This window comes from Oncorhynchus keta, chromosome 28, assembly GCF_023373465.1.
Source record: "Oncorhynchus keta strain PuntledgeMale-10-30-2019 chromosome 28, Oket_V2, whole genome shotgun sequence".
In the NCBI taxonomy this organism is placed as follows: domain Eukaryota; kingdom Metazoa; phylum Chordata; class Actinopteri; order Salmoniformes; family Salmonidae; genus Oncorhynchus; species Oncorhynchus keta.
Window position 1 is genome coordinate 53,293,720 of NC_068448.1, and position 27,493 is coordinate 53,321,212.

The 27,493-nt window shown below is 41.5% G+C and overlaps 1 protein-coding gene across 1 annotated transcript in view; it reads left to right on the top strand.

Moving 5' to 3' along the window:
* The window catches only part of LOC118361557 (cadherin-18-like), a 215,768-nt gene that overhangs the window by 125,761 nt on the left and 62,514 nt on the right, over positions 1–27,493 (top strand). Inside the window, exons 5-6 of the mRNA XM_035741579.2 lie at positions 19,038–19,205; positions 20,220–20,407. Coding sequence (XP_035597472.1) covers positions 19,038–19,205; positions 20,220–20,407 — 356 coding nt within the window. The remainder of the gene's footprint in view (positions 1–19,037; positions 19,206–20,219; positions 20,408–27,493) is intronic.

Below are 27,493 nucleotides of genomic sequence, written 5' to 3' on the forward strand. Positions count from 1 at the left end.
CCACGCAGGTCCGCTAAACAGGGGACTTTACATCTAAGAAGATTTATTAAAACCCCCATACCATTTTATTACATCCCTTGTAAAAAAAAATAACTCCCATATGTGGAATTGCAAGTTTACATGTGACAAACATTAAAGTTGAAGTTTCCATCCCCAAGATACCACTTTTATTTCACATGCTCAAATTTTTCACGTGTCGTTTCATGTCATCACATGTTGCTTTTACATGATACTTGTTATAACATTAACATAAGATCACATGTACAATTCATATGGTTTTTCTGTAAGGGATAAGAACATGAGATACTTTTGAAGAGGAATGAACAGGAAAGGTTAAGGTTATTTCATGCACAAGTACTGGGCGAAGGTGAAATCAAACATTCATTCCTTTCCTATCTAGTTTGCTTACCCAGCTATGCATGCTGTACATTTTGAAAGGTTGCATTATTTCCAGATTCCAGATGATCTAGAACAGTTCACAAGATGGGCTACCAATGTATTGAATGTGTGTTATGCCACCAAGGGTAGCCTGTGCAATAAATACAGAAAAATGGCTCTTTGACTTAATACTTTGGCATACACAAGGCCTCGCCATTGTGACTATAAATTATTTCTGCATTCTGCCCCTGGTAGTCAAAGCTACTGGCCCGCCAGCACAGCATCCTCTTATCTATTGTGTGCTTAAAGCCGTCTATCTCTTTTCTTTGAAATGGAAGGCTATGGTAGAGTGGAGATCAGAGAGCACAGACAACTGGACTACTTGATCCGTTCCCCTGGGTGACAGATGAGGCTGCCTCCCAAATGGCAACCTATCCCCTATTTAGTGCATTACTTTTAACCGGGGCCCAAGTTTGTGTAACTGATGAATGCACAATTACAAGCACACACTATGACACACACCGACACATTATTATTCTTTCGTTGACTTGTTTCTTATTTTTGTGTGTGTGTAAATGTGTGTCTATTGTATTTTTATATACTATATATATATATATATATATATATATATATATATATATATATATATATATATATAGATATATATATAGATATACACTGCTCAAAAAAATAAAGGGAACACTTAAACAACACAATGTAACTCCAAGTCAATCCCACTTCTGTGAAATCAAACTGTCCACTTAGGAAGCAACAATGACTGACAATACATTTCATATGCTGTTGTGCAAATGGAATAGAGAACAGGTGGAAATTATAGGCAATTAGCAAAACACCCCAAATAAAAGAGTGGTTCTGCAGGTGATAACCACAGACCACTTCTCAGTTCCTATGCTTCCTGGCTGATGTTTTGGTCACTTTTGAATGCTGGCGGTGCTTTCACTCTAGTGGTAGCACGAGACAGAGTCTACAACCCACACAAGTGGCTCAGGTATTGCAGCTCATCCAGGATGGGACATCAATGCGAGCTGTGGCAAAAAGGTTTGCTGTGTCTGTCAGCGTAGTGTCCAGAGCATGGAGGCGCTACCAGGAGACAGGCCAGTACATCAGGAGACGTGGAAGAGGCCGTAGGAGGGCAACAACCCAGCAGCAGGACCGTTACCTCCGCATTTGTGCAAGGAGGAGCAGGAGGAGCACTGCTGGAGCCCTGGGAAATGACCTCCAGCAGGCCACAAATGTGCATGTGTCTGCTGAAACGGTCAGAAACAGACTCTATGATGGTGGTATGATGGCCCGACGTCCACAGGTGGGGGTTGTGTTTACAGCCCAACACCGTGCAGGACATTTGGCATTTGCCAGAGAACACCAAGATTGGCAAATTCGCCACTGGCGCCCTGTGCTCTTCACAGATGAAAGCAGGTTCACACTGAGCACATGACAGGCGTGACAGTCTGGAGACGCCGTGGAGAACGTTCTGCTGCCTGCAACATCCTCCAGCATGACCGGTTTGGCAGTGCGTCAGTCTTGGTGTGGGGTGGCATTTCTTTGGGGGGCCGCACAGCCCTCCATTTCCACGCCAGAGGTAGCCTGACTGCCATTAGGTACCGAGATGAGATCCTCAGACCCCTTGTGAGACCATATGCTGGTGCGGTTGGCCCTGGGTTCCTCCTAATGCAAGACAATGCTAGACCTCATGTGGCTGGAGTGTGTCAGCAGTTCCTGCAAGAGGGGTTTATTGATGCTATGGACTGGCCCGCCCGTTCCCCAGACCTGAATCCAATTGAGCACATCTGGGACATCATGTCTCGCTCCATCCACCAACTCCACGTTGCACCACAGACTTTCCAGGAGTTGGCGGATGCTTTAGTCCAGGTCTGGGAGGAGATCCCTCAGGAGACCATCCGCCACCTCATCAGGAGCATGCCCAGGCATGGTAGGGAGGTCATACAGGCACGTGGAGGCCACACACACTACTGAGCCTCATTTCGACTTGTTTTAAGGACATTACATCAAAGTTGGATCAGCCTGTCGTGTGGTTTTCCACTTTCATTTTGAGTGTGACTCCAAATCCAGACCTCCATGGGTTGATACATTTGTGTGATTTTTGTGTGATTTTGTTGTCAGCACATTCAACCATGTAAAGAAAAAAGTATTTAATAAGAATATTTCATTCATTCAGATCTAGGATGTGTTAATTTAGTGTTCCCTTTATTTTTTTGAGCAGTATATATATATATATATATACACACACAGTTGAAGTCAGAAGTTTACATACGCCTTTGCCAAATACATTTAAACTCAGTTCTCACAATTTCTAACATTTAATCCTAGTAAAAATTCCCTGTCTTAGGTCAGTTTGGATCACCACATTATTTTAAGAATGTTGAATTTCAGAAAAAAAGTAGAGAGAATGATTTATTTCAGCTTTTATTTATTTAATCACATTCCCAGTGGGTCAGAAGTTTACATACACTCAATTAGTATTTGTAGGATTGCTTTAAATTGTTGAACTTGGGTCAAACGTTTTGGGAAGCCTTCCACAAGCTTCCCACAATAAGTTGGGCGAATTTTGTCCCATTCCTCCTGACAGATCTGGTGTAACGGAGTCAGGTTTTGTAGGCCTCCTTGTTCGCACACACTTTTTCAGTTATGCCAACACATTTTCTATAGGATTGAGGTCAGGGATTTGTATTGGCCACTCCAATACCTTGACTTTGTTGTCCTTAAGCCATTTTGCTACAACTTTGGAAGTGTGCTTGGGGTCACTGTCCATTTAGAAGACCCATTTGTGACCAAGCTTTAACTTCCTGACTGATGTCTTGAGCTGTTGCTTCAGCATAGCCTAGTGGTTAGTGCGTTGGACTAGTAATTGAAAGGTGCAAGATCTAATCCCCGAGCTGACAAGGTACAAATCTGTTCTGCCTCTGAACAAGGCAGTTAACCCACCGTCATTGAAAATAAGAATGTGTTCTTAACTTACTTGCCTGGGAAAATAAATATCCACATAATTTTCCTCCTCATTAATCCATCTATTTTGTGAAGTGAACCAGTCCTTCCTGCATCAAAGCACCCTCACAACATGATGCTGCCACATCCGTGCTTCACAGTTGGGATGGTGTTCTTCAGCTTGCAAGCTCCCCCTTTTTCCTCCAAACATAACGATGGTCATCATGGCCAAGGTCCTTTGCTGTTGTTCTGGTATTGATTTTGTTCATCTCTAGGAGACAGAATGCGTCTCCTTCCTGAGCGGTATGACGGCTGCGTGGTCCCATGGTGTTTGTACTTGCATACTATTGTTTGTACAGATGAAATTGGAAATTGCTCCCAAGGATGAACCAGACTTGTGGAGGTCTACAATTTTCTTTCTGAGGTCTTGGCTGATTTCTTTTGATTCTCCCATAATTTCAAGCAGAGGCACTGAGTTTGAAGGTAGGTCTTGAAATACATCCGAAGGTACACCTCCAATTGCCTCAAATGATGTCAATTAGCCTATCAGAAGCTTCTAAAGCCATGACATAATTTTCTGGAATATTCCAAGCTGTTTAAAGGCACAACTTAGTGTATGTAAACTTCTGACCCACTGGAATTGTGATACAGTGAGTTATAAGTGAAAAAATATGTCTGTAAACAATTGTTGGCTAAACGACTTGTGTCATGAACAAAGTAGATGCCCCAATCGACTTGCCACAACTATAGTTTGTTAACAAGAAATTTGTGGAGTGGTAAAAAAACTAGATTTAATTACTCCAACCTAAGTGAATATATGTGTACGTGTATATATATCTAAGTGTATATATATATATATATAGTGTATATACACTATTTTACATTTGAAGTTACAAAATTGATTAAATTGTTATTTTCTCATCAATCTACCCACAATACCCCATAATGACAAAGGAAAAAAAAACATTTTTCTACTTTATTAATTTACAGAAATATCACATTTACTTAAGTATTCAGACCCTTTTCTCAGTACTTCGTTGAAGCAACCTTTGGCAGCGATTACAGAATCGAGTTTTCGTGGGTATGACGCTAGCTGACAAGGTACAGATCTGTCGTTCTGCCCCTGAACAACCCACTGTTCCTAGGCCATCATTGAACATAAGAGTTTGTTCTTAACTGACTTGCCTGGTTAAATAAAGGTGAAATAAAAAGAAAAGCAAAAGAAGACCCCCCCAAGAACTCAGTGGCCTCCATCACTCTTAAATGTAAGAAGTTTGGAACCACCAAGACCTCCTAGAGCTTGCCTTACTTCCAACAGGACAACGACCCTAAGAACACATCAAGTCAACGCAGGAGTTACTTTGGGACAAGTCTCTGAATGTCCTTGAGTGGCCCAGCTGTAGCCCGGACTTGAACCCGATGAAACATCTCTGGAGAGACCTGAAATTAGATGCTTGAGTTTGAGAGGATCTGCGGAGAAGAATGGGAGAAACTCCCCAAATACAGGTATGACAAGCTTGTATTTTTGTATTTTACCTTTATTTAACCAGGTAGGCTAGTTGAGAACAAGTTCTCATTTACAACTGTGACCTGGCCAAGATAAAGCAAAGCAGTGCAACAAAAACAACAACACAGAGTTACACATGGGATAAACAAACATACAGTCAATAACACAATAGAAAAAAAGCTATGTACAGTGTGTGCAAATGTAGTAAGATTAGGGAGATAAGGCAATAAATCTGCAATAGTGGCAAAATAATTACAATTTTGCATTACACTGGAGTGAATAGATGTGCAGATGATGATGTGCAAGTAGAGATACTGTGGTGCAAAAGAGCAAAAAAATTATGTGGTACTTGGGTGGGCTATTTACAGATGGGCTGTGTACAGGTGCAGTAATTGGTAAGCTGCTCTGACAGCTGATGCATAAAGTTAGTGAAGCTTCAATGCTGCAGAGATGTTTTGGTACCCTTCCCAAGATCTGTGCCTCGACACAATCCTTTTTCAGAGCTCTACGGACAATTCCTTTGACCTCATGGCTTGGTTTTTGCTCTGACATGCAGTCAACTGTAGGGCATTATGCAGTCAGGTGTATGACTTTCCAAATCATGTCCAATCAATTGAATTTACCACAGGTGGACTCCAATCAAGTTTTAGAAACATCTCAAGGACGATCATTGGAAACAGGATGGACCTGATCTCATTTTCGAGTCTCATAGCAAAGGGTCTGAATACTTACGTAAGTAAGGTATTTCCATTTTTTTTGTTTTTTTTGCTGTCATTATGGGTATTGTGTGTAGATTGCTGAGAACATCAATTTTAGGCTGGAACTTAAGAAAATGTGGAAAAAGTCTTAGGGTCTGAATACTTTCTGAAGATACTATATAGTACAAGGATGTGAATGGGTTAGGTAGTCTCATGTCTTTGACTGTCAGGGTTGGGAAGACTTTCTGAATACAGGTTGCGGGTTAATACAAATTCAAAATGATGGAAATCCCCATTCTGTCTGGATTCCAATACAACTTACACTGTAAGTTACACTGTATAAACTATGAGTTTCAGCCCACTGTATTAGGGTAAAACTAGACCATCAAAAGAAGGCCTTATGAAATATATTGTAATTTAGTACACTCTTATCTAGAACAAATGCCAGTAGTGAGTGCATACATGTTCATACTGGTCCCCCGTGGGAATCAAACCAAAAACTCTGGTGATGGAAACTCCATGCTCTACCACCTGAACCACACAGGTCTTGTATTGTCTTAAATAATTACATTTTAATGACAACATATTCACCTAGGACCTCAGTTGGTGAAGGCTCAAAGAATACAACAACCATGTCTCCATCACCAGGAAACACAGTCATGTGTAGTACTGCTGACTCTAAAATTAATTTGAATGGGTTAAACCCCTACAGCAAGGCTATTTTATTCAGATCCTGAAGGGCTGAAACATTTCTGGTTTGGGATTTTTGTGTGGTTATTCAAAGAACCATCCCATTAATGGATCTTCAGAGAGCCTAAAATGGTTCCCCTATGGAATCGTTCCAAAGAAACGTATTTGTTTACAACTTCCACCTTTATTTTTAAGTGTGTAGTAACATTGGTACTCTCCTATTATTTATATTCTTCTCCCCCTGTCCAGGAGTCATCAGGACTGCCTTAGCCAACATGGACTGGGAGACTAATTAATTGTTTCCTGTATATGTTTGTAATGTATATGTTAATGGTTAACATTTTTGCCTGTAATGTCTTTTTCGTTATGTCTGGTAGACTTGCTGTCAGCATTTTTTATATATATTTTTTTTAAAGTAGTGCACTAAACAGAGAATAGGGTGCCATTTGGGATACAGGCAATATTTAACCTAGCCTCCCATATCCATTGAATGGTAAAAATGTTGGCTGCATTGCTCCTTGACCCACTTCTAGTGATTATTCTGCCCGAGGCAATTGGATTGGATTATTTTCTGCCTATAACATCGTCTTGAAAAGAGAAGAAAGAATGGATTGCTGTATGAAAATAAACATCAGTAGGACCTCTTTTGTCCAAACTTGTTTTTTTTGGTGCATGATAAAATCTAAATATGGCTTCGCTCTTAAAATCCGATCAACGGATGATCAGTGGATTCTAAGAATACAATAGAATAAGGATACAGGGAATAAGGTTTATCTATAGATTAACAATATCTGGCAGGATTGTAATGGAAACACCTTTCTTTTGAAACATTGAAACAGTTAGAATATTAAGATGGCTTTGCTCTTAGAATCCGATCAGAGTACAAGAGGATACATTTTTTTTATCGATCAACAATGTCCAGCAGGACTGGTAATGGAAAGCAACAGCCTATTTTTCATTAACATTTCATTATTTCTATTCAAACAGATAGATAGTGATCATGGATAAGTCATTAATAAATTGTTACAATGTCTATGTCCTACCAAAATCAAACAGGCACATTTTGCTCAGGAATAGTAAAACCATATTGCAAATACTTACATTAGATATGCACATAATATTGCAACTCTGTCTGTTGTGTGGGTGCCTTTCGGCTTCCCATTTCTTCTCCACATTAATGTATTTTGATTTATGGCAACGGTGGGCGTGAAACTGAGAAGATTGTAACTAGTTATGCGCTCTTTCCAGACGTAAACCTTTGTTTTGTTTGTTTGTTACTTTGAGGATTTTTACACACGCAGAGACTACCTTACCAAGTAAACAAGTATTATTTTTACCCTCAAGGAAGAAGTACATAGAAAAGGGGTTGAGTAAGAAAAAGGAAAACAAGACAAACTGCACTTTTACTCCAAGAATTTACTGATCGTCTCCTAGAACCTTCCTGATATTGTTAAAAGTAAACAACCCTAATCCTGCAAACATAGTCACTGAATTCCAGATTGACATATTATTCAAGGGACCTCGTAGTGATGAAATCACACATGACTGCTTATCTTTTCTATAACCTTGTCGTTGATAGCTGTGATTTCAAATAACCTAGGACACACTCCTCTTCAGTAGCAACCACTTCGTTTCTTGATCAATGATTTTATATCACAGGCGAGACCCTGCTGTGTTCTGTAGATTGCTGTTACAGAGTTCACACACAGGTTCACAAGTTCACCAGTTGCTCTAGGGTTTTGCCTCCGGGAGAGAAACAGAAAACCAAGAGCGAGAAAGAGATTGAGAATGAAAACTGAGGTAACAGGCAACACATAGTAAATCAAGGTCCTTGATCTGGTTTCAGTGTACAGCGGGGCGAGACAGTGGGCCACTTTAACTCCCCCCACCCCCCACACACACACACACACACACACACACACACACACACACACACACACACACACACACACACACACACACACACACACACACACACACACACACACACACACACACACACATAAACACAGTATGTGATTTCATCTGTATATGCACAAACGACTATCCCCCCTTCGCGCTCATCCGGATCATCATGAAGTGCTTCAAGAGGCTGGTCATACCCCACCCCACATCAAGGCCAGCATGCCATGTACACTGGAACCACTCCAATTTGCCAACCGCTCCAACAAATCAATGGAAGATTCCATTTCCATTGCTGTTCACACAGCCTTAACACATCTGGACAAGAGGAACACCTATGTGATAATTCTGTTCATCGACTTCAGTTCAGCATTCAACACTATTATTCCCTCCAAGCTTGACTCCAAGCTCAGAGCCCTGGGTCTGAACATTACCCTCTGCAACTGGATCCTGGACTTCCTGACAGGCAGGCCACAGGCTGTGAGGATTGGCAAACGGAAAAGACCACACATCCTCCACACTGACTCTTAACACAGGGGCCTCCCAGGGGTGTGTCCTCTGTCCTCTGCTGTAGGACTGTTCACAAGTCTGTGTGGCTTTGCACGACACCAACTTCATCAAGTTTGCTGACGACACCACGGTTGTAGGCCTAACCAAAAACGACGAGTCAGATCATAGGGAGGAGGTAAGTGAACTGGCATTGTGGTATTGTGATGACAACCTCTCCCTCAATGTCAGCAAAACAAAGGAGTTGATTGTTGACTTCAGGAAGCAGAGGAGGGAACATGCCCCTATCCACATCAACGGGACTGCAGTAGAGAGTGTCATGATTTATAAGTTCCTCGGCATTCACATCACTGAGGACTTGTCATGGACCAACACCACGACCATTACTCTTGTCAAGAGGGCGCAACCGCGTCTCTACTTCCTAAGATGGTTGAAAAAATTTGGCATACTGCCCCGGGTTCCCTACACAAATACTACCGCTGCAGAATCAAGAGCATTTTGACTGGTTGCATCACGGCCTGGTATGGGAGTTGCTCCATCCATGACTGCAAGGCCCTTCAGCGGGTAGTGAAGACAGCCAAACACACCCCTGGGATCGTGCTCCCACCTCTCTAGGGACTTTACTCAATGGTGTCTGAGGAAGACACGAGGCATCATAAAGGACCCCACACACCCCAGCCATGAGCTGTTCTCTCCCTTACCATTGGGCAGACGGTATCGGAGCATGACGTCTGATAAAAACTGTCTCTGAGCCTGGTGGTATCTTCAAGCCATCAGACTGCTGAAGACTTGAACTCTGATTCTCCGCACCTTAGCAAACATGTGCACACACACACACACACATGCTACACACATCACAACTGCTGCTACCAGACTATTATACTGCCCAATTCATACACTTTCCCCCTGTCCCCCTTCCCCAATTCACATGTAAATATTGGACTATAAATTGTGCCTTCCTGTATTATTCTTATGCTAAAATGTATAATTATATTCTGCTGCCGTTTACGTTATGTTCGTATTCTTGTCTTATTATTTCTTATTGTTATTGCATTTTGGAGAAGGAACCTGCAAGTAAGCATTTCGTTGGACGATGTACCGTATATCATACGTATCCCATACATATGACTAATAAAACTTGAAATACGCACACGCACGCATGCACTGACGCAAACACACACACACACACACACACACACACACACACACACACACACACACACACACACACACACACACACACACACACACACACACACACACACACACACACACACACACACACACTAATCTGGATGTCAGGTAGCCTAGCCGGCAGGTAGCCTAAGTACATTGAACCAGTAACTAAAAGGTTGCTGGTTAAAATCCATTTGCTGACTAGGTAGAACATCTGTTGATGTGCCCTTGAGCAAGGCACTTATCCCAAAATGTTCCTGTAAATCACTCTGGATTAGAACGTTTGCTAATGGACTAAAATGGAAGTTTGTTGAACAGATTATGTACTCTTTTCAATGTGTGTAAAATTAAATATAGTACAACAGCTTCAACATTACATTGAGAACACATTTTTTATTTGTAGTGACAACTTACCTTCCTACGTTTATACTATATTTACTGTAGTATGCAATGCTTTGATGCAGTATACCTATGTTTAACCCGAGTAACCCACTGCACCACTTGGGGGGCTCCAGATCTATGGCACCTCATCTCAGTCCTAGAGGCATCACTACAGACCCTTGTTTGATTCCAGGCTGTATCACAACCGGAAGTGATTGGGAGTCCCATAGGGGAGCGCACAATTGGCCCAGTGTCGTCCGGGTTTGGCCGTCATTGTAAATAAGAATCTGTTCTTAACTGACATGCCTATTTAAATAAAGGTGAAATAATAAATAATAAAAATATCATGGTGCTAATTCCTGCGTCATCATAGTGATAAGCATGATTGAATGGGTTATTTCAGGAAGGTTGCATTCTCTGTCCTACAAAGGTTGCATAGTCATTTGAAATATAATGAATAGTGGAGAAGCTAACCTTGGCAATGAAATAAGAATCAAGATCGTAAGGATATTGGAGCAGCCTATTATTATGAATGCATCTTAAACTGTCAAACTGTATGATTATTTTTAACAAGGCTCTTGTGAGAATCCAAATTCCATCCTAGACAGTAATGCCATATTAACTCAAAGACTTCCACACCATAACTTCCTCCCTTCAGAATCTATTTCCTAAAATTGAATTATCAGTTACTGTAAAGTAAAGAGCCCAGGGTCAGACTCTTTTACCACCATGTATAAAGGGGTTGCCGTGAATTTAACAGTAGCTTGCAGGCAGCTCGTGGCAAATATTTATTTTTATTACAATAGACCTACTGTAATATAAATACATTATCAAAGCAAGTACCGTGTAATGACACACAGTACAACACTGTACAATTGACTGTATTATACTCTAGAAAAGTAAATGCTACTATAATTGGAATGGATGGATGGATGAGATTCATTGAGGGGAGGGGTTTTTATTTCACAGTATTTTACTATAATTACAAGGGATTGGTGCAAGCAGGTTGGCTGCTAGGTAAAGTCTTTACATACATGACACCACATTCATTTATTATTTGTGTTTTATATCACTTACACTTCTAAAGGCCTTAAAGGTCCCGAACAGTCAATCTGATTCCCATATAAAATAGCCTTTTGAGTGACCAAAATATCATGCTTAACATTTTACAAAAATACATGTTTCTCTCATGGCAAACTACAAGGAAGTTTGAAAAGACTGGTTGATTGGGCGGGGAGCATATATTCATGAGCTCACTTTGACTGATAGTTCTTTGTAACGCCTATGTCAAGCAACTTGGATGCAGTGAGCAGTGTTGCCATAAAATCATCTCAAGCAAATGCGCTGATACACAAAGCTCCTCAATCATTTAAAATAGCATCAACGATGTACATTTCTTCTTATACATCTCTCATTTGACGTCTTTAGTGATGCATTTCACAGCAGCACTGACGGATGTGTTGACATGACAACTGTGTCAGAGTTTTGAATGACCCTCCCCCCCTTTTGTTCCATGCTGGCTCAAGCCCTCGCTAGCTAGTAACTAGCAGACACAGATGAAAGGGAAAACATATACAGTGGGGAGAACAAGTATTTGAAACACTGCCGATTTTGCAGGTTTTCCTACTTACAAAGCATGTAGAGGTCTGTAATTTTTATCATAGGTACACTTCAACTGAGAGAGACGGAATCGAAAACAAAAATCCAGAAAATCACATTGTATGATTTTTAAGTAATTAATTAGCATTTTATTGCATGACATAAGTATTTGATCACCTACCAACCAGTAAGAATTCTGGCTCTCACAGACCTGTTAGTTTTTATTTAAGAAGCCCTCCTGTTCTCCACTCATTACCTGTATTAACTGCACCTGTTTGAACTCGTTACCTGTATAAAAGACACCTGTCCATACACTCAATCAAACAGACTCCAACCTCCAAGCCGGGGTCTGGGGAAAAGCACCACTGGTGGCGGGGTTACAGAGCGTTCTAGAGGTTTTCATTGTGGCTTGCTGCCCAATAGATGGTTCGCGGAATTGCTCCAGTAATGAGTTAAACCCTTGTCATGTTATTCCTCAAATCTGTAATCAAGGCATATATATATTTCTTACATCATTAGCCCAGAACAGTTTTTTGTGTTATTACATACAGCCAGAAATAACTTTTGGGTATCAGAATGTCGGTAACTCACCAGCATGTTCGTATCTCCTGGAGCAATGGAACTCATCTCAGAGGCTGATCCAAGATGCCGCCGGTGAAGAAGAGGTGTTCGGAGTGGACTTCTAGGCGTGTACACCATCCACCGTTTCCAAGTATATTACTTGCTAATGTTCTGTCCCTGGACAAAAATTGGACAAGCTCAAGGCTAGGAGCTCCATCCAGAGATACATCAGGGACTGTAACATACCCATACATAGCTCAGCATTCAACACCATAGTACACTCAAAGCTCATCATTAAGCCTGGGGCCCTGGGTCGGAACATTAGCCCTGTGCAACTGGGTCCTGGACTTCCTGAAGGGCCGCCCCCAGGTGGCGAAGGTAGGAAACAACACCTCTAATTTGCTTATCCTCAACACATGGGCCCCACAAGGGTGCATGCTCAGCCCAATTCCTGTTCACCCATGACTGTGGCCACTCACGCCTTATCAAGTTTGAAGACTGATTACCAACAATGACGAGACGATGGCCCTGTTTGAGTGGTGCCAGGAAAATAACATCACAAAAACAAAGCAACTGATTCTGGACTTCAGGAAACAGCATAGGGAGCATGCCCCTATCCACATCGACAGGACCGTAGTGGAGAAGGTGGAAAGCTTCAAGTTCCTCGGCGTACACATCAATGATGATCGGAAATGGTCTACCCACACAGACAGTGTGGAGGAGAATGTGCAACAGTGCCTCTTTATTCTCAGGAGATTGAAGAAATGTGTCTTGACCACTAAAACTTTTACAGATGCACAATTGAGAGCATCCTGTTGGGCTGTATCATTGCCTGGTATGGCACCTGCATCTTCTGAAACCACAGGGCTTGCCAAAGAGTGGTGCCCAACGCATCACCGGAGGCAAACTACCTGTCCTCGGGACACCTACAGCACCCAATATCACAGGAAGGACAAAAAGATCATCAAAGACATCAACCACCCGAGCCATGGCCTGTTCATCCCGTTATCATCTAAAACGCAATGTCAGGACAGGTGCATTAAAAGCTGGGACAGAGAGACTGAAAAAAAGCTTCTAACTCGAGGCCATAACTAGCCGGCTTCCACCCGGTTATGTAATCCTGCACCTTAGAGGCTGCTGCCCTATATACATAGACTTGGAATCACTAGCCACTTTAATAATGGAACACAAGTCACTTTAATAATGTTTACATACCGCTTTATTCATTTCATATGTATATCCTGTATTCTGCTGTATTTTAGACATTGCTACTCCGACAATGCTAGTCCAATATATAAACATTTCTTAAATCCATTATTTTACTATTAGATTTGTCTGTATTGTTGTGAATTGTTAGATACTACTACACTGTTGGACCTAGGAACACAAGCATTTCCCTACACCTGCAATAACATCTACTAAATATGTGTATGTGGTCAATAAAATATGATTTGATTTGTGTACAGCATAAGCAAATCTAATATTTCAATGGCAAGTGAGGCCAGCTACTGCATTCTCCATTCATTCTCTCCCACAAGCACACGTGTGTGTACACACATATCACAGAAATCAACACACACCCGCGTGTGTCTGTGGTGTGTTTGTACACATGTAGTACTAAACACTTCAAAAACAACAACCAGATGAATCATACATTTGGCATATTTGAGCATAGAACAAGTCAAATAACAATGCTATATGACGTTAAACTATTGTAATGATATTTGAACATTTTCTCAAAATCCCAACTTTGATTGTTATTATCTATCATACTTTCTGTGTCAATCTTAAAATGTCAATGTGACCTGTCTAGACACTTGTACTATGCTGGCACCAAATTTCATTCACACCAAAACCGAATTTGTTCAATGGTGCATTTTGATATTGCTCTAAATATTGTGCATTCGGAAAGTATTCAGACCCTTTGACTTTTTCCACTCTATGTTAGGCTACAGCCTTATCCTAAAATAGATGAATTCATTTTTCCCTCATCAATAAAGACACAATACCCCATAATGACAAAGTAAAAGCAGGATTTTAGATTTTTTTTCTAATTTATTAAATATAAAAAACTTAAATATTACATGAGTATTCAGACCTTGACTTTTGTTGAAGCACCTTTGGCAGCAATTACAGCCTCGAGTCTTCTTGGGTATGACATTAAAAGCTTGGTATACCTGTATTTGGGGAGTTTCATTCTTCTCTGCAGATCCCCTCAAGCTTTGTCATGTTGGATGAGGAGCGTTGTTGCACAGCCACCACCATGCTTCATCATAGGGATAATGCCAGGCTTCCCCCAGACGTGATGCTTGGAATTATTATTATAATTTTTTAAATTTCACCTTTATTTAACCAGGTAGGCTAGTTGAGAACAAGATCTCATTTGCAGCTGCGACCTGGCCAAGATAAAGCATAGCAGTGTGAACAGACAACACAGAGTTACACATGGAGTAAACAATTAACAAGTCAATAACACAGTAGAAATAAAGGGGTCTATATACATTGTGTGCAAAAGGCAAGAGGAGGTAGGCGAATAATTACACTGGAGTGATAAATTATCAGATGGTCATGTACAGGTAGAGATATTGGTGTGCAAAAGAGCAGAAAAGTAAATAAATAAAAACAGTATGGGGATGAGGTTGGTAAAAATGGGTGGGCTATTTACCGATAGACTATGTACAGCTGCAGCGATCGGTTAGCTGCTCAGATAGCAGATGTTTGAAGTTGGTGAGGGAGATAAAAGTCTCCAACTTCAGCGATTTTTGCAATTCGTTCCAGTCACAGGCAGCAGAGAATTGGAACGAAAGGCGGCCAAATGAGGTGTTGGCTTTAGGGATGATCAGTGAGCAGTAGCAGCAGTGATCAGTAGCAGGCGGCAACAGTGAAAGTCTTATTTCTGGAGAGAGTAATTTTCAAAATTAGTAGTTTGAACTGTTTGGGTATGGACCTGGAAAGTATGACATTACTTTGCAGGCTATCTCTGCAGTAGACTGCAACTCCTCCCCCTTTGGCAGTTCTATCTTGACGGAAAATGTTATAGTTGGGTATGGAAATCTCAGAATTTTTGGTGGCCTTCCTGAGCCAGGATTTAGACACGGCAAGGACATCAGGGTTAGCAGAGTGTGCTAAAGCAGTGAGTAAAACAAACTTAGGGAGGAGGTTTCTGATGTTGACATGCATGAAACCAAGGCTTTTTCGATCACAGAAGTCAACAAATGAGGGTGCCTGGGAACATGCAGGGCCTGGGTTTACCTCCACATCACTCGCGGAACAGAGGAGGAGTAGAATGAGGGTGCGGCTAAAGGCTATTAAAACTGGTCACCTAGAGCGTTGGGGACAGAGAATAAAAGGAGCAGATTTCTGGGCATGGTAGAGTAGAATATATTCAGGGCATAATGCGCAGACAGGGGTATGGTGGGGTGCGGGTACAGCGGAGGTAAACCCAGGCACTGGGTGATGATGAGAGAGGTTGTATCACTGGACATGCTGGTTGTAATGGGTGAGGTCACCGCATGTGTGGGAGGTGGGACAAAGGAGGTATCAGGGGTATGAAGAGTGGAACTAGGGGCTCCATTGTAAACTAAAACAATGATAACTAACCTGAACAACAGTATACAAGGCATATTGACATTTGAGAGAGACATACAGCGAGGCATACAGTAATCACAGGTGTTGAATTGGGAGAGCTAGCTAAAACAGTAGCTAAAACAGTAGGTGAGACAACAACAGCTAATCAGCTAGCACAACAACAGCAGGTAAAATGGCGTTGACTAGGCAGGGAGGGTCGGATTAACTACACACAGAGCCTGAGTGCGGCTGGGGCCGACAGATAAAACATAAACGAGCAGAATGGACTACCGTGATTAATGGACAGTCCAGCATGCATCAGCTATGTAGCCAAGTGATCAGTGTCCAGGGGGCAGCGGTGGATGGGGCAGGGAAGCTGCACTGGCAAGTATTATCCAGGTAAAAAAAGATGGCTGGCTGTGCCAAAAAAAAAAGCCGCTAGCAGTGGCTAACAATGACTAAATAGCTTGTAGCTAGTTAGCTGGTTAGCTTCTGGAGGTTCTTGAGTGTGTTCTAAAAATAAAAAATAATAGCAATTCCGTATATCATTGGGTGAGGCAGGTTACCGGAAGGTATAAACAAATTAAAAATCGAAAAGAGATTGAAAGTAAATATGGGTCCAGTGAGTGTTTGGGACGCGGCGATTCAGACGGTTAGCAGGCCTGTGCTAACAAGCTAACAGTTAGTAGACCGGGGCTAAACAAGGTAGCAGTTAGCGGACCGGTGCTAAACAAGGTAGCAGTTAGCGGACCGGGGCTAAACAAGCTAGCAGTTAGCAGGCTGAATTAGCAAGCAAGGAGATAGCAAGGGCTAGAAAGTTAGCCTTTGTGGGGCGTCGCGATGGGGTGAGTCTGTTTATGCCTCTTCATGCGGTGACATCGATTGACCGGTCGTGGGTCCGGATAATGTAGCCCAGGAGTATGCTTCGGAGGTAGCACAGGAGCTCTGGCCGGGCTAGCTTCAAGCTAAGTGGGTGGAAACGCGAGCCAGGAGTAATCATCCGGGGTTGCGATTAGCTAGTTAGCTAGTTGTGAAGATCCAGCTGAAAATGTTCTGTTTGCGGTCGGAATCCGGTGGGAATCCGGGGATAAAAAAATAATAGGTCCTTTATGCTCTGGTTAGAGTCGCGTTGTTCGAACTGGTGAGAGCTTTCCGAGCTAAAGGTTATAGCTGATGACCGGTTAGCTGAAGACCGCTAGCAATGGTTTGCTGGTAGTGATAGCTGGTAGTTAGCTGGCTAGCTTCAGTTGAGGGGTTCCGGATCCGAAGTAAATATAAATACTTTAGAAAAAATAGCTACATTGGGTGAGGCGGGTTGCAGGAGAGTATTTAGAAGTTGAGGTTTAGCAAAATGTTTTAAAAGATATGCGAAGAAAAATATGTTTAAAAAAAACGATATATACAAGGGACACGACATGACAAGACGTCTGACTGCTACGCCATCTTGGATTCGATGATGAGGCCAAAGAGTTCAATCTTGGTTTCATCGGACCAAAGAATCTTGTTTCTCATGGTCTGAGAGTCTTTAGGTGCCTTTTGGCAAACTCCAAACGGGCTGTCATGTGCCTTTTACTGAGGAGTGGCTTCCGTCTGGCCAATCTACCATAAAAGCCTGATTGGTGGAGTGCTGCAGAGATGGTTGTCCTTCTGGAAGGTTTTCCGATCTCCACAGATGGACTCTGAAGCTCTGTCAGAGTGACCATCGGGTTCTTGGTGACCTTCCTGGCCAAGGCCCTTCTCCTCCGATTGCTCAGTTTGGCCGGGTGACCAGCTCTATGAAGAATCTTGGTGGTTCCAAACTGGTTCCAAACTTCTTCCGTTTAAGAATGATGGAGGCCACTGTGTTCTTGGGGACCTTCAATGCTGCAGATATTTTTTGGTACTCTTCTCCAGATCTTTGTCTCGATACAACCTGTCTTTGAGCTCTACAGAGAATTTCTTTGACCTCATGGCTTGGTTTTTGCTCTGACATGCATACTCAACTGTAGGGCGTTATGTAGGCAGGTGTGTGACTTTCCAAATCATGTCCAATCAATTGAATTTACCACAGGTGGACTCCAATCAAATTTTACAAACATCTCAAGGACGATCAATGGAAACAGGATGGACCTGAGCTCAATTTCGAGTCTCATAGCAAAGGGTCTGAATACTCATGTAATTAAGGTATTTCCATGTATTTTGCTTTGTCATTATGGGTATTGTGTGTAGATTGCTGAGGATGATTTATTGAACACATTTTAGAAGGCTGGAACTTAAGGAAATGTGGAAAAAGTGTTGGGGTCTGAATACTTTCTGAAGCCACTGTATAGTACAAGGATGTGAATGGGTTAGGTAGTCTCATATCTAAGTCTTCCCAACCCTGACAGTCATTCTGAATACAGGTTGCAGGTGAATACAAATTCAAAATGATGGAAATCCCCATTCTGTCTGGATTCCAATAGAAATTACACATCACTTTGCAAGCCAGCATAATGTGACTTGCAGGCCTGATGAGGCCTGCAAGTCAGCTCACTGTCAGCTCACTGTATTAGGGTAAAACTAGACCCTCGAAAGAAGGCCTTATGAAACATGTAAAAAAATATGTTGTAATTTGGTAGACACTAGAACATATGACAGTAGTGAGTGCATACATGTTCATACTGGTCCCCCGTGGGAATCAATCCCACAACTCTGGTGATGGAAACTCCATGCTCTACCAACTGAACCACACAGGTTTTGTATTGTCTTAAATAATTACATTTTAATGACAACATATTCACCTAGGACCTCACTTGGTGAAGGCTCAAAGAATACAACAACCATGTCTCCATCACCAGGAAACACAGTCATGGGTAGTACTGCTAACTCTAAAATTAATTTGAATGGGTTAAAAACCTACAGCAAGGCTATTCAATTCAGATCCTCAAGGGCTGAAACATTTCTGGTTTGGGATTTTTGTGTGGTTATTCAAAGAACCATCCCATTTATGGTTCTTCAGAGAGACTAAAATGGTTCCCCTATGGAATAGTTCTCAAGAACCTTATTTGTTTACAACTTCCACCTTTATTTTTAAGTGTGTAGTAACATTGGTACTCTCCTATTATTTATATTCTTCCCCCCCTGTCCAGGAGTCATCAGGACGGCCTTAGCCAACATGGACCGGGAGGCGAGGGAACACTATGCTGTAGTCATTCAAGCCAAAGACATGGCAGGATCGGTTGGAGGACTCTCTGGATCCACCACCATCAACATCACCCTCACCGACGTCAACGACAACCCACCCAAGTTCCCACAAAGTGAGTACTGTACAGACACCAGGGTTGCCTTCAGCAGTCAAACGTTGTAGAGTGTTCAGAGAGAAAGAACATAAGATACCTCTCTGACATGTGGAATAAGGAATCAAGTCAGTTTTATTCGTAGAATTTATGTCAGCAACGTTTCACACCATTTACAGAACGTTGCCCAGTTACTCCATATCACTTGGAACGTGATTTTAAAAATGGCTTTACAGTATCTAAGAAATCGACTGTCTATTTCTGCTAAATACTAATTCCTTTGTTTAATAAACAGCAGTGCTTCTCAGATATGTCACGTGACTGGCACAATGTCAATTTGAGAGTATGTTTAGCCAATTACAAATGGAGATTTCTCATATATCTATTAAAGAATCGAAATACACTCCTCCTCACTCAAATGGATTGAGCTTAATTACAGAAATACTAAACAGCTTTAATTGACTGTCAGGAGCCCAATCCTTAATAATTAACAGATGTTCAACATACATTAGTTAGATGAGTATAGCATTGAGTAAAACCTTACCAATTGTGAATCCTGATTTTATATATATTATTATCTATCCTATGTAATAATAATCATATATTGATATGACATTTGATCTCAAAATCTATCTCATCAAATGCCATGCTGGCTGAATAAATATGTAGGAACACTGACCATCAATACTGTAAAATTATAGTTCAATAATCACATCTCTTTTAGAGTCCAAGTTAAAGTAAATTCTATTCAAGTGCCCTCACATTGTAGCTCTAAATGTTGATTCAAGCAATCTGACTTGATATCAAAAGGTATTTAGTAACAATTGCATTCTGTGAAGTCAAATCAGGGTGACACAGGTAAAATACATCATCTTTTGGAAAATCCACCCAAAATATGGCACCAACTAGTGATGCTCAGCTGTTTCTTAGCCTTTGTCCCAAATGCCACCCTATTCCCTATTTAGTACACTCTAAGGAATATGGTGCCATTTGAGATGCAAACAATGTCTGTATTGTTATGTTCATGATCCACAGAAAATTACCAGTTGTACGTCCCTGAATCAGCCCAGGTGGGCAAGCCAGTAGGGAAGATTAAAGCCAATGATGAGGACCTTGGCGTAAACGCAGCGATCAAGTACAGCATCATCAACTCAGAAGGAGCAGCCATGTTCTCCATCGCCACAGACAGAGACACCAGAGAGGGAATCATCAGCCTCAAGAAGGTATACAGAGTGAATGAATAAATTCATTAATTCATTAAATAATAAATGAATGAATTAACAATGACAGGCACTCTAGGGGAGGAATAATCAATCCCAAGAAGGTACATGACAGAGTAAATGAATGAATCAATGAATGAATGAAACAGTAACAGGGACAACAGGGAGGGAATAATCAACTTCATGAAGGTACATGACAAAGTTGTGCTTCAGGCACTCTTTTCCAGAAGTGTGTACTTGCACACTCCCCGTCATGGATTTAAAAGCATACAATTGTTGTAAGCATTGGTTGGAGAGAGTTTCTACCATTGTAAAAATCCATGTGACATATTTTGCAAATGCAAACTTTAGGAAAACAATGATATTGCTCTCTATTCCTGTGTAATAACACTGTTATTATTTTAGTAAAAACATTGTATTAACTCAGGGATTCCCAAACGTTTTTGGCCTACGACCCCAGTTTGAAATCGGAAAATTGTTGTGACCCCAACCATGTGAAAACAATTATGTAATTAATAGCCAATGTTAACATTTTTTTATTTGGGGCTATAACAGTCAATTGAAAAACAACAGAATTTCTGATTGTTTTCTCAACTCACTATCACATACTTTAAATGTTGGGCTATGACAGTCAATTTGAAAATTAGCCTGACATAATGTACAGAATCTTGTCTCACCACCACTAATGAGATCGGTGTGCTTGATGCATGTTACGTCAGAACTTCTCAAAGTCAGGGGGCGTGGTCGTCAGTCGCACATAATTTGAATGCATTCGATCAGCTGTTCGATTCAAATCAAATCAACGTTTATTTGTCATGTGCGCCGAAAACAACAAGTGTAGACGTTACAGTGAAATGCTTACCTACAGGCTCTAACCAATAGTGCGAAAAAAAGGTTGGAGGCCAAGCAATTGCCGTACCAGGCAGTGATGCAACCGGTCAAGATGCTCTTGATGTTGCAGCTGGAGAACCTTTTGAGATTCTCAGGACCCATGCCAAATCTTTTTAGTTTCCTGAGGGGGAATAGGCTTTGTCGTGCCCACTTCACGATTTCGCTTACCGGCATGTCAACTGAGCCAGGATCACAGTCAAACAAATTGGGAAGTATGTCCCAAACTGCTCCTCTGAGCGTTAGAGGTGAGAAGTCATCAGTTGTGTGGGACACTTAATCATACTGTTTTCTGTCAATAAACATGCACAGCCGCGGAAAGGGGACATGGTTCGCTTTTGAAAGACTCTATCCAACAATTATTATTTCCTCTAAATCCACTGATTCGGTCACTCATCTGTATGTTTTTGTATTATCCCTGCATGCTTTGGTTCAGTTTCCCAAATATGTCTGTTACAGAGGCATGGAGACACAAGTCCGACACCAAGTCCGTTTTTTCACACCCATTTTGAATGACAAGAGATCCACTTTCAACGCAAAAAATCTTTCCAAAACCCCCCCTCGATAACCACCAAACCTTGGTGTGAAATAGAACATTGTTATTCTCTTTATTTTATCAGTCACATACATGTGTTTAGCAGAGGTTATTGCGGGTTTAGCGAAATGCTTGTGTTTCTAGCTCCGACAGTGCAGTAATATCTAACAAGTAATATCTAACAATTTCACAACATAATACCCAATACACACAAATCTAAGTAAAGGAATGGAACTTAAGTATATGGATGAGCAATGTCAGAGCGGCATAGACTATGATACAGTAGAATACAATAAAATACATTGTATACATATGAGATGAGAAATGCAAAATATGTGAACATTGTTAAAGTAACTAGTGATTTCAAGTCTATGTATATAGGAAAAAGCCTCTAATGTTTAACAGTCTGATGGCCTTGAGATAGAAGCTGTTTTTCAGTCTTTCGGTCCCAGCTTTGATGGGGCAGTAGCTACCCTGGATGATACCAGGGTGAACAGGCAGTGGCTCGGGTGGTTGTTGGCCTTGATTATCTTTTCGACCTTCTTGTGACATCGAGTGCTCTAGGTGTCCTGGAGGACAGGTAGTTTGCCCCCGGTGATGCTTTAGGCTGACCGCAGCACCCTCTGGAGAGCCTTGCGGTTGCGTGCGGTGAAGCTGCCATACCAGGCGGTGATACAGGATGCTCTCAATTGTATATCTGTAAAAGTTTGTGAGGGTTTTACATGCCAAGCAAAGTTCTTCAGATATAGCCTGACAGGATGCTCTGAATTGTACATCTGTAAAAGTTTGTCAGGGTTTTAGGTGCCAAGTCAAATGTATTCAGCCTCCTGAGGTTGATGAGGCGCTGTTGTGTCTTCTTCACCACACTGTCTGTGTGGGTGGACCATTTCATTTTTCAGTGATGTGTATGCCGAGGAACTTGAAGTTGAGCACCTTCTCCACTGCGGTCCCATCGATGTGGATAAGGGAGTGCTCCCTCTGCTGTTTCCTGAAGTCCACTATCATCTCCTTTGTTTTGTTGACGTTGAGTGACAGGTTGTTTTCCTACCACACTTCCAGATCCCTTATCTCATCATTGTTGGTAAGCAGGCCTACTACTGTTGTGTTATCTGCAAACTTGATGATTGAGTTGGAGGCGTGCTTGGCCAATGAAGTCATGGGTGAACAGGGAGTACAGCAGTGGGCTGAGCACACACCCTTGTTGGGCCCCAGTGTTAAGGATCAGCGAAGTGGAGGTGTTGTTTCCTGCCTTCACCACCTATGGGTGGCCCGTTAGGATGTCCAGGACCCAGTTGCACAGGGCGGGGTTCAGACCCAGGGCCTTGAGCTTAATGAAGAGCTTGGAGGGTACAATGGTGTTGAATGCTGAGCTATAGTCAATGAACAGCATTCTTACATATGTATTCCTCACGTCCAGATGGTATAGGGCAGTGTGCAGTGCGATCGCTGTGGATCTATTGGGGCGGTAAGCAAATGCGTCTGGGATGACAGGTAAGGTAGAGGTGATATGATCCTTGACTATTCTCCAGAGCCTTTCTGTTCTCCTCCACACTCCTGGGCCAGACTACACTCAATCATATGACCTATTGAAGAGATGAGTCTTCACTAAAGACTTAAAGGTTGAGACCGAGTCTGCGTCTCTCACATGGGTAGACAGACCATTCCATTAAAAATGGAGCTGTATAGGAGAAAGCCCTGCCTCCAGCTGTTTGCTTAGAAATTCTAGGGACAATTAGGAGGCCTGTGTTTTGTGACCGTAGCGTACGTGTAGGTATGTACGGCAGGACCAAATCGGAAAGATAGGTAGGAGCAAGCCTATGTAATGCTTTGTAGTTTAATCTTGAAATCAGCCCTTGCTTTAATAGGAAGCCAGTGTAGGGAGGCTAGCACTGGAGTAATATGATCAAATCTTTTGGTTCTAGTCAGGATTCTAGCAGCCGTATTTAGCACTAACTGAAGTTTATTTAGTGCTTTATCCGGGTAGCTAGAAAGTAGAGCAGTAGTCTAACCTAGAAGTAACAAAAGCATGGAATAATTTTTCTGCATTCTTTCTGGACAGAAAGTTTCCAATTTTTGCAATAGAATACATAGATGGAAAAAAGCTGTCCTTGAAACAGTCTTGATATGTTCGTCAAAAGAGAGATCAGGGTGCAGAGTAGCGCCGAGGTCCTTCCCAGTTTTATTTGAGATGACTGTACAACCATCAAGATTAATTGTCAGATTCAATGTCTGAAACACAGGCTTCTAGCGAGGGCAATTTTGGGGCTTTACCATGTTTCATTGAAATGTACAGCTGTATGTCATCTGCATAGCAGTGAAAGTTAACATTATGTTTTCGAATGACATCCCCAAGAGGTAAAATATATCGTGAAAACAATAGTGGTCCTAAAACGGAACCTTGAGGAACCACGGAATTTACAGTTGATTTGTCAGAGGACAAACCATTCACAGAGACAAACTGATATCTTTCCGACAGATAAGATCTAAACCAGGCCAGAACTTGTCCGTGTAGACCAATTTGGGTTTCCAAACTCTCGAAAAGAATGTGGTGATCAATGGTATCACAAGCAGCACTAAGGTCTAGGAGCCTGAGGACAGATGCAGAGCCTCGGTCTGACGTAATTAAAAGGTAATTTACTCCAAAATGGAGTGGTGGTCAGATTTGCCAAAAGGAGGGTGGGGGAGGGCATTGTTGGCATCCTAGAAGTTGGAGTAGCAATGGTTGAGTGTTTTAGCAGTGTGAATACTAGTCGATGTGTTGATAGAACTTCGGCAGCCTTTTTCTCAAATGTGCTTTGTTAAAATCCCCAGCTACAATAAATGTTGCCTCAGGATATGTGGTTTCCAGTTTGCATAAAGTCCATTGAAGTTCTTTGAGGGCCATCATGATGTCGGCTTAAGGGGGGATATACAAGGCTGTGACTATAACCGAAGATACTTTTCTAGGGAGATAATACGGTCGGTAGTTTTTAGTTTAGTTCATTAGTTCGACTATTTTAAAAAACAAGAACAACAAGAATAAAAATGAAAAATCCATACATGCACATTAATAAAATCATCGAGGATAATACACAATAAAGTCTGGGACTTATTTCTATTGTGATCCTCTTGAGACAAGATGGCTAGACAAGATCGAACACAGTATGGCAGTGAAAAAATAAAACAAAAACAGAGAAGAAGGACATCTATCTCATCATTCCAGTTACATCATAGGGGTCATTCATATGGGCACAGAAGACGTCAAACATATTTGAACTTTTTTTTAAAGCTGCCCAGAGAGGACGTTGTTTTTATGGGCAGAGGCAACTCATTCCAATCTAAGGCTCCAGTATACAAGAAAGTACCTTTCCCAGCTTTACTCCTGAACTTGTATAAGTACACATCAGCAACACCTTCATAAGCTTCGATAAGCCCCAAACCCAGGAAGTACTATAATAGTCTAAATGGCATTGAATGAGGGCAGTAGCTAGCACTTTCATGGAGTCCTTATCAAGCAGCTTGGACTTTCTAGCCAAAAACTTATCCTGACATTAACCTTCCCTAGCACTTTATTGGCTATGCTCACACCTCCCAAGCTTCCATCAAGGATACATCCCAAGTAGCTAACATAGGTTTTAGTAGTCAGCACCCTAATTCCACACTGATTTCAGAGGCCTACTCAATTTAGGTCTGGATCCAAAAATAATTGCTTCAGTTTTCCCTAAGTGCAGAGATAGCTTATTATCTCCAAGCCATTTGCTAATGTTAGTAACCTCTGTGCTAAGTATGCTTTCCAACATAGTTTTACTTTTGTGAGACACCAGAAGTGTAGAGTCATCCATATCGTTAATATAGAATAAAAACAGCAGAGGCCCAAGCACGCTCCCTTGCGGAACGCCACAACTGAACCACTAACCTCTACTACTTGCTCCCTTCCTGACTTTACCCAGTCTAGAGGGATACTGCTCAACCCCAGTGCCTCCAGTTTGGAGATTAGGAGACAGTGGTTAACTGTATCAATGGCTTTCTGTAGGTCAAGCAGTACCATTCCACAGAGAATTACAAAAATTCCAAATTATATCCATAATATCGACAGAAACATGGCAAACGTTTTTATAATCAATCCTCAAGGTGTTTTTCAAATATCTATTCGATAATATATCAACCGGGACAGTTGGCTTTTCACCAGGACCGGGAGGAAAAATAGCTACCTCTCTGTTTTGCGCAAAAATCACACTGCGAGCTAACAACTGACCCCTTACGCAATGTGGACGTTTACGCTCATTCTTCAAAATAAAGGCCTGAAACTACATCTAAAGGCTGTAGACACCTTAGGGAAGCCACAGAAAAAGGAATCTGGATGTTAACCCTTTCAATGGGCAATAGGGATGCATAGAAAGACAAGGGTTTCAAAATAAGAGTCACTTCCTGATTGGATTTTTCTCAGGCTTTCGCTTGCAATATCAGTTCTGTTATACTCACAGACAATATTTTTACAGTTTTTGGAAACTTTAGAGTGTTTTCTATCCTAAGCTGTCAATTATATGCATATTCTAGCATCTGGTCCTGAGAAATAGACAGTTTACTTTGGGAACGTTATTTAAAAATAAAAAAAATAGTGCCCCCTAGCTTCAAGAGGTTAATCCAGCAAGCCATGCTATTATCTAAGGATAGCACCCCATCAAACATACACATGAAAATCATAATTCAACCCACCAGGCACAACACAAAAGTCAGAAATAACATATAATGCATGCCCTACCTTTGAAGATATTCTTCTGTTGGCACTCCATTATGTCCATTAAACATCACAAATGGTCCTTTTGTTCGATAAATTGTGTCGTTATATATCCAAAATGTTTTTTTTTGGCGCGTATGATTCAGAAAAGACACCGGTTCCAACTCCCGCAACATGACTACACATGATCTAATTAGTTACCTGTAAACTTGATCCAAACATTTCAAACAACTTTCCTATTCCAACTTCAGGTATTTTTAAAGAGAAATAATCGATTAAATTTAAGACGGAATAAACTATGTTCAATACCGGAGGAAAACAAAGTGGAGCGTGATTTCAGGTCGCGCGCCTCAACCACAACAGTACACTTCACTCGATCCTCGTTCTGGACAGCCCTACTTCTTCATTTCTCAATGTAAAAACATTAACCAATTTCTAAAGACTGTTGACATCTAGTGGAAGTGATAGGAACTGCAAGCAACTGCCTTATATTTCTAGATTTCCATTGAAAAACCATTGAAAAGAGAGTGACCTCAAAAAAAATAATTCCTGGATGGTTTGTCCTTGGGGTTTTGCCTGCCAAATAAGTTCTGTTATACTCACAGACATCATTCAAACAGTTTAAGAAACTTCAGGGTGTTTTCTATCCAAATCTACTAATACTATGCATACCCTAGCTTCCCGGCCTGAGTAGCAGGCAGACACTTTTCATCCAGACGTGAAAATAGTGCCCCCTAGCCTTAAGAAGTTTTAACAAACAATGCAGTTTTATGAAAAATACCCCCAAAAAATAGAAATACAATTAACAAATAAATAAAGAGCAGCAGTAAAATAACAGTAGCGGAGATATATACAGGGGGCACCGGTACAGACTCAATGTGCGGGGGTACCGGTTAGTTGAGGTAGTATCTACATGTAGTGTAGGTAGAGTTATTAAAGTGACTATGCA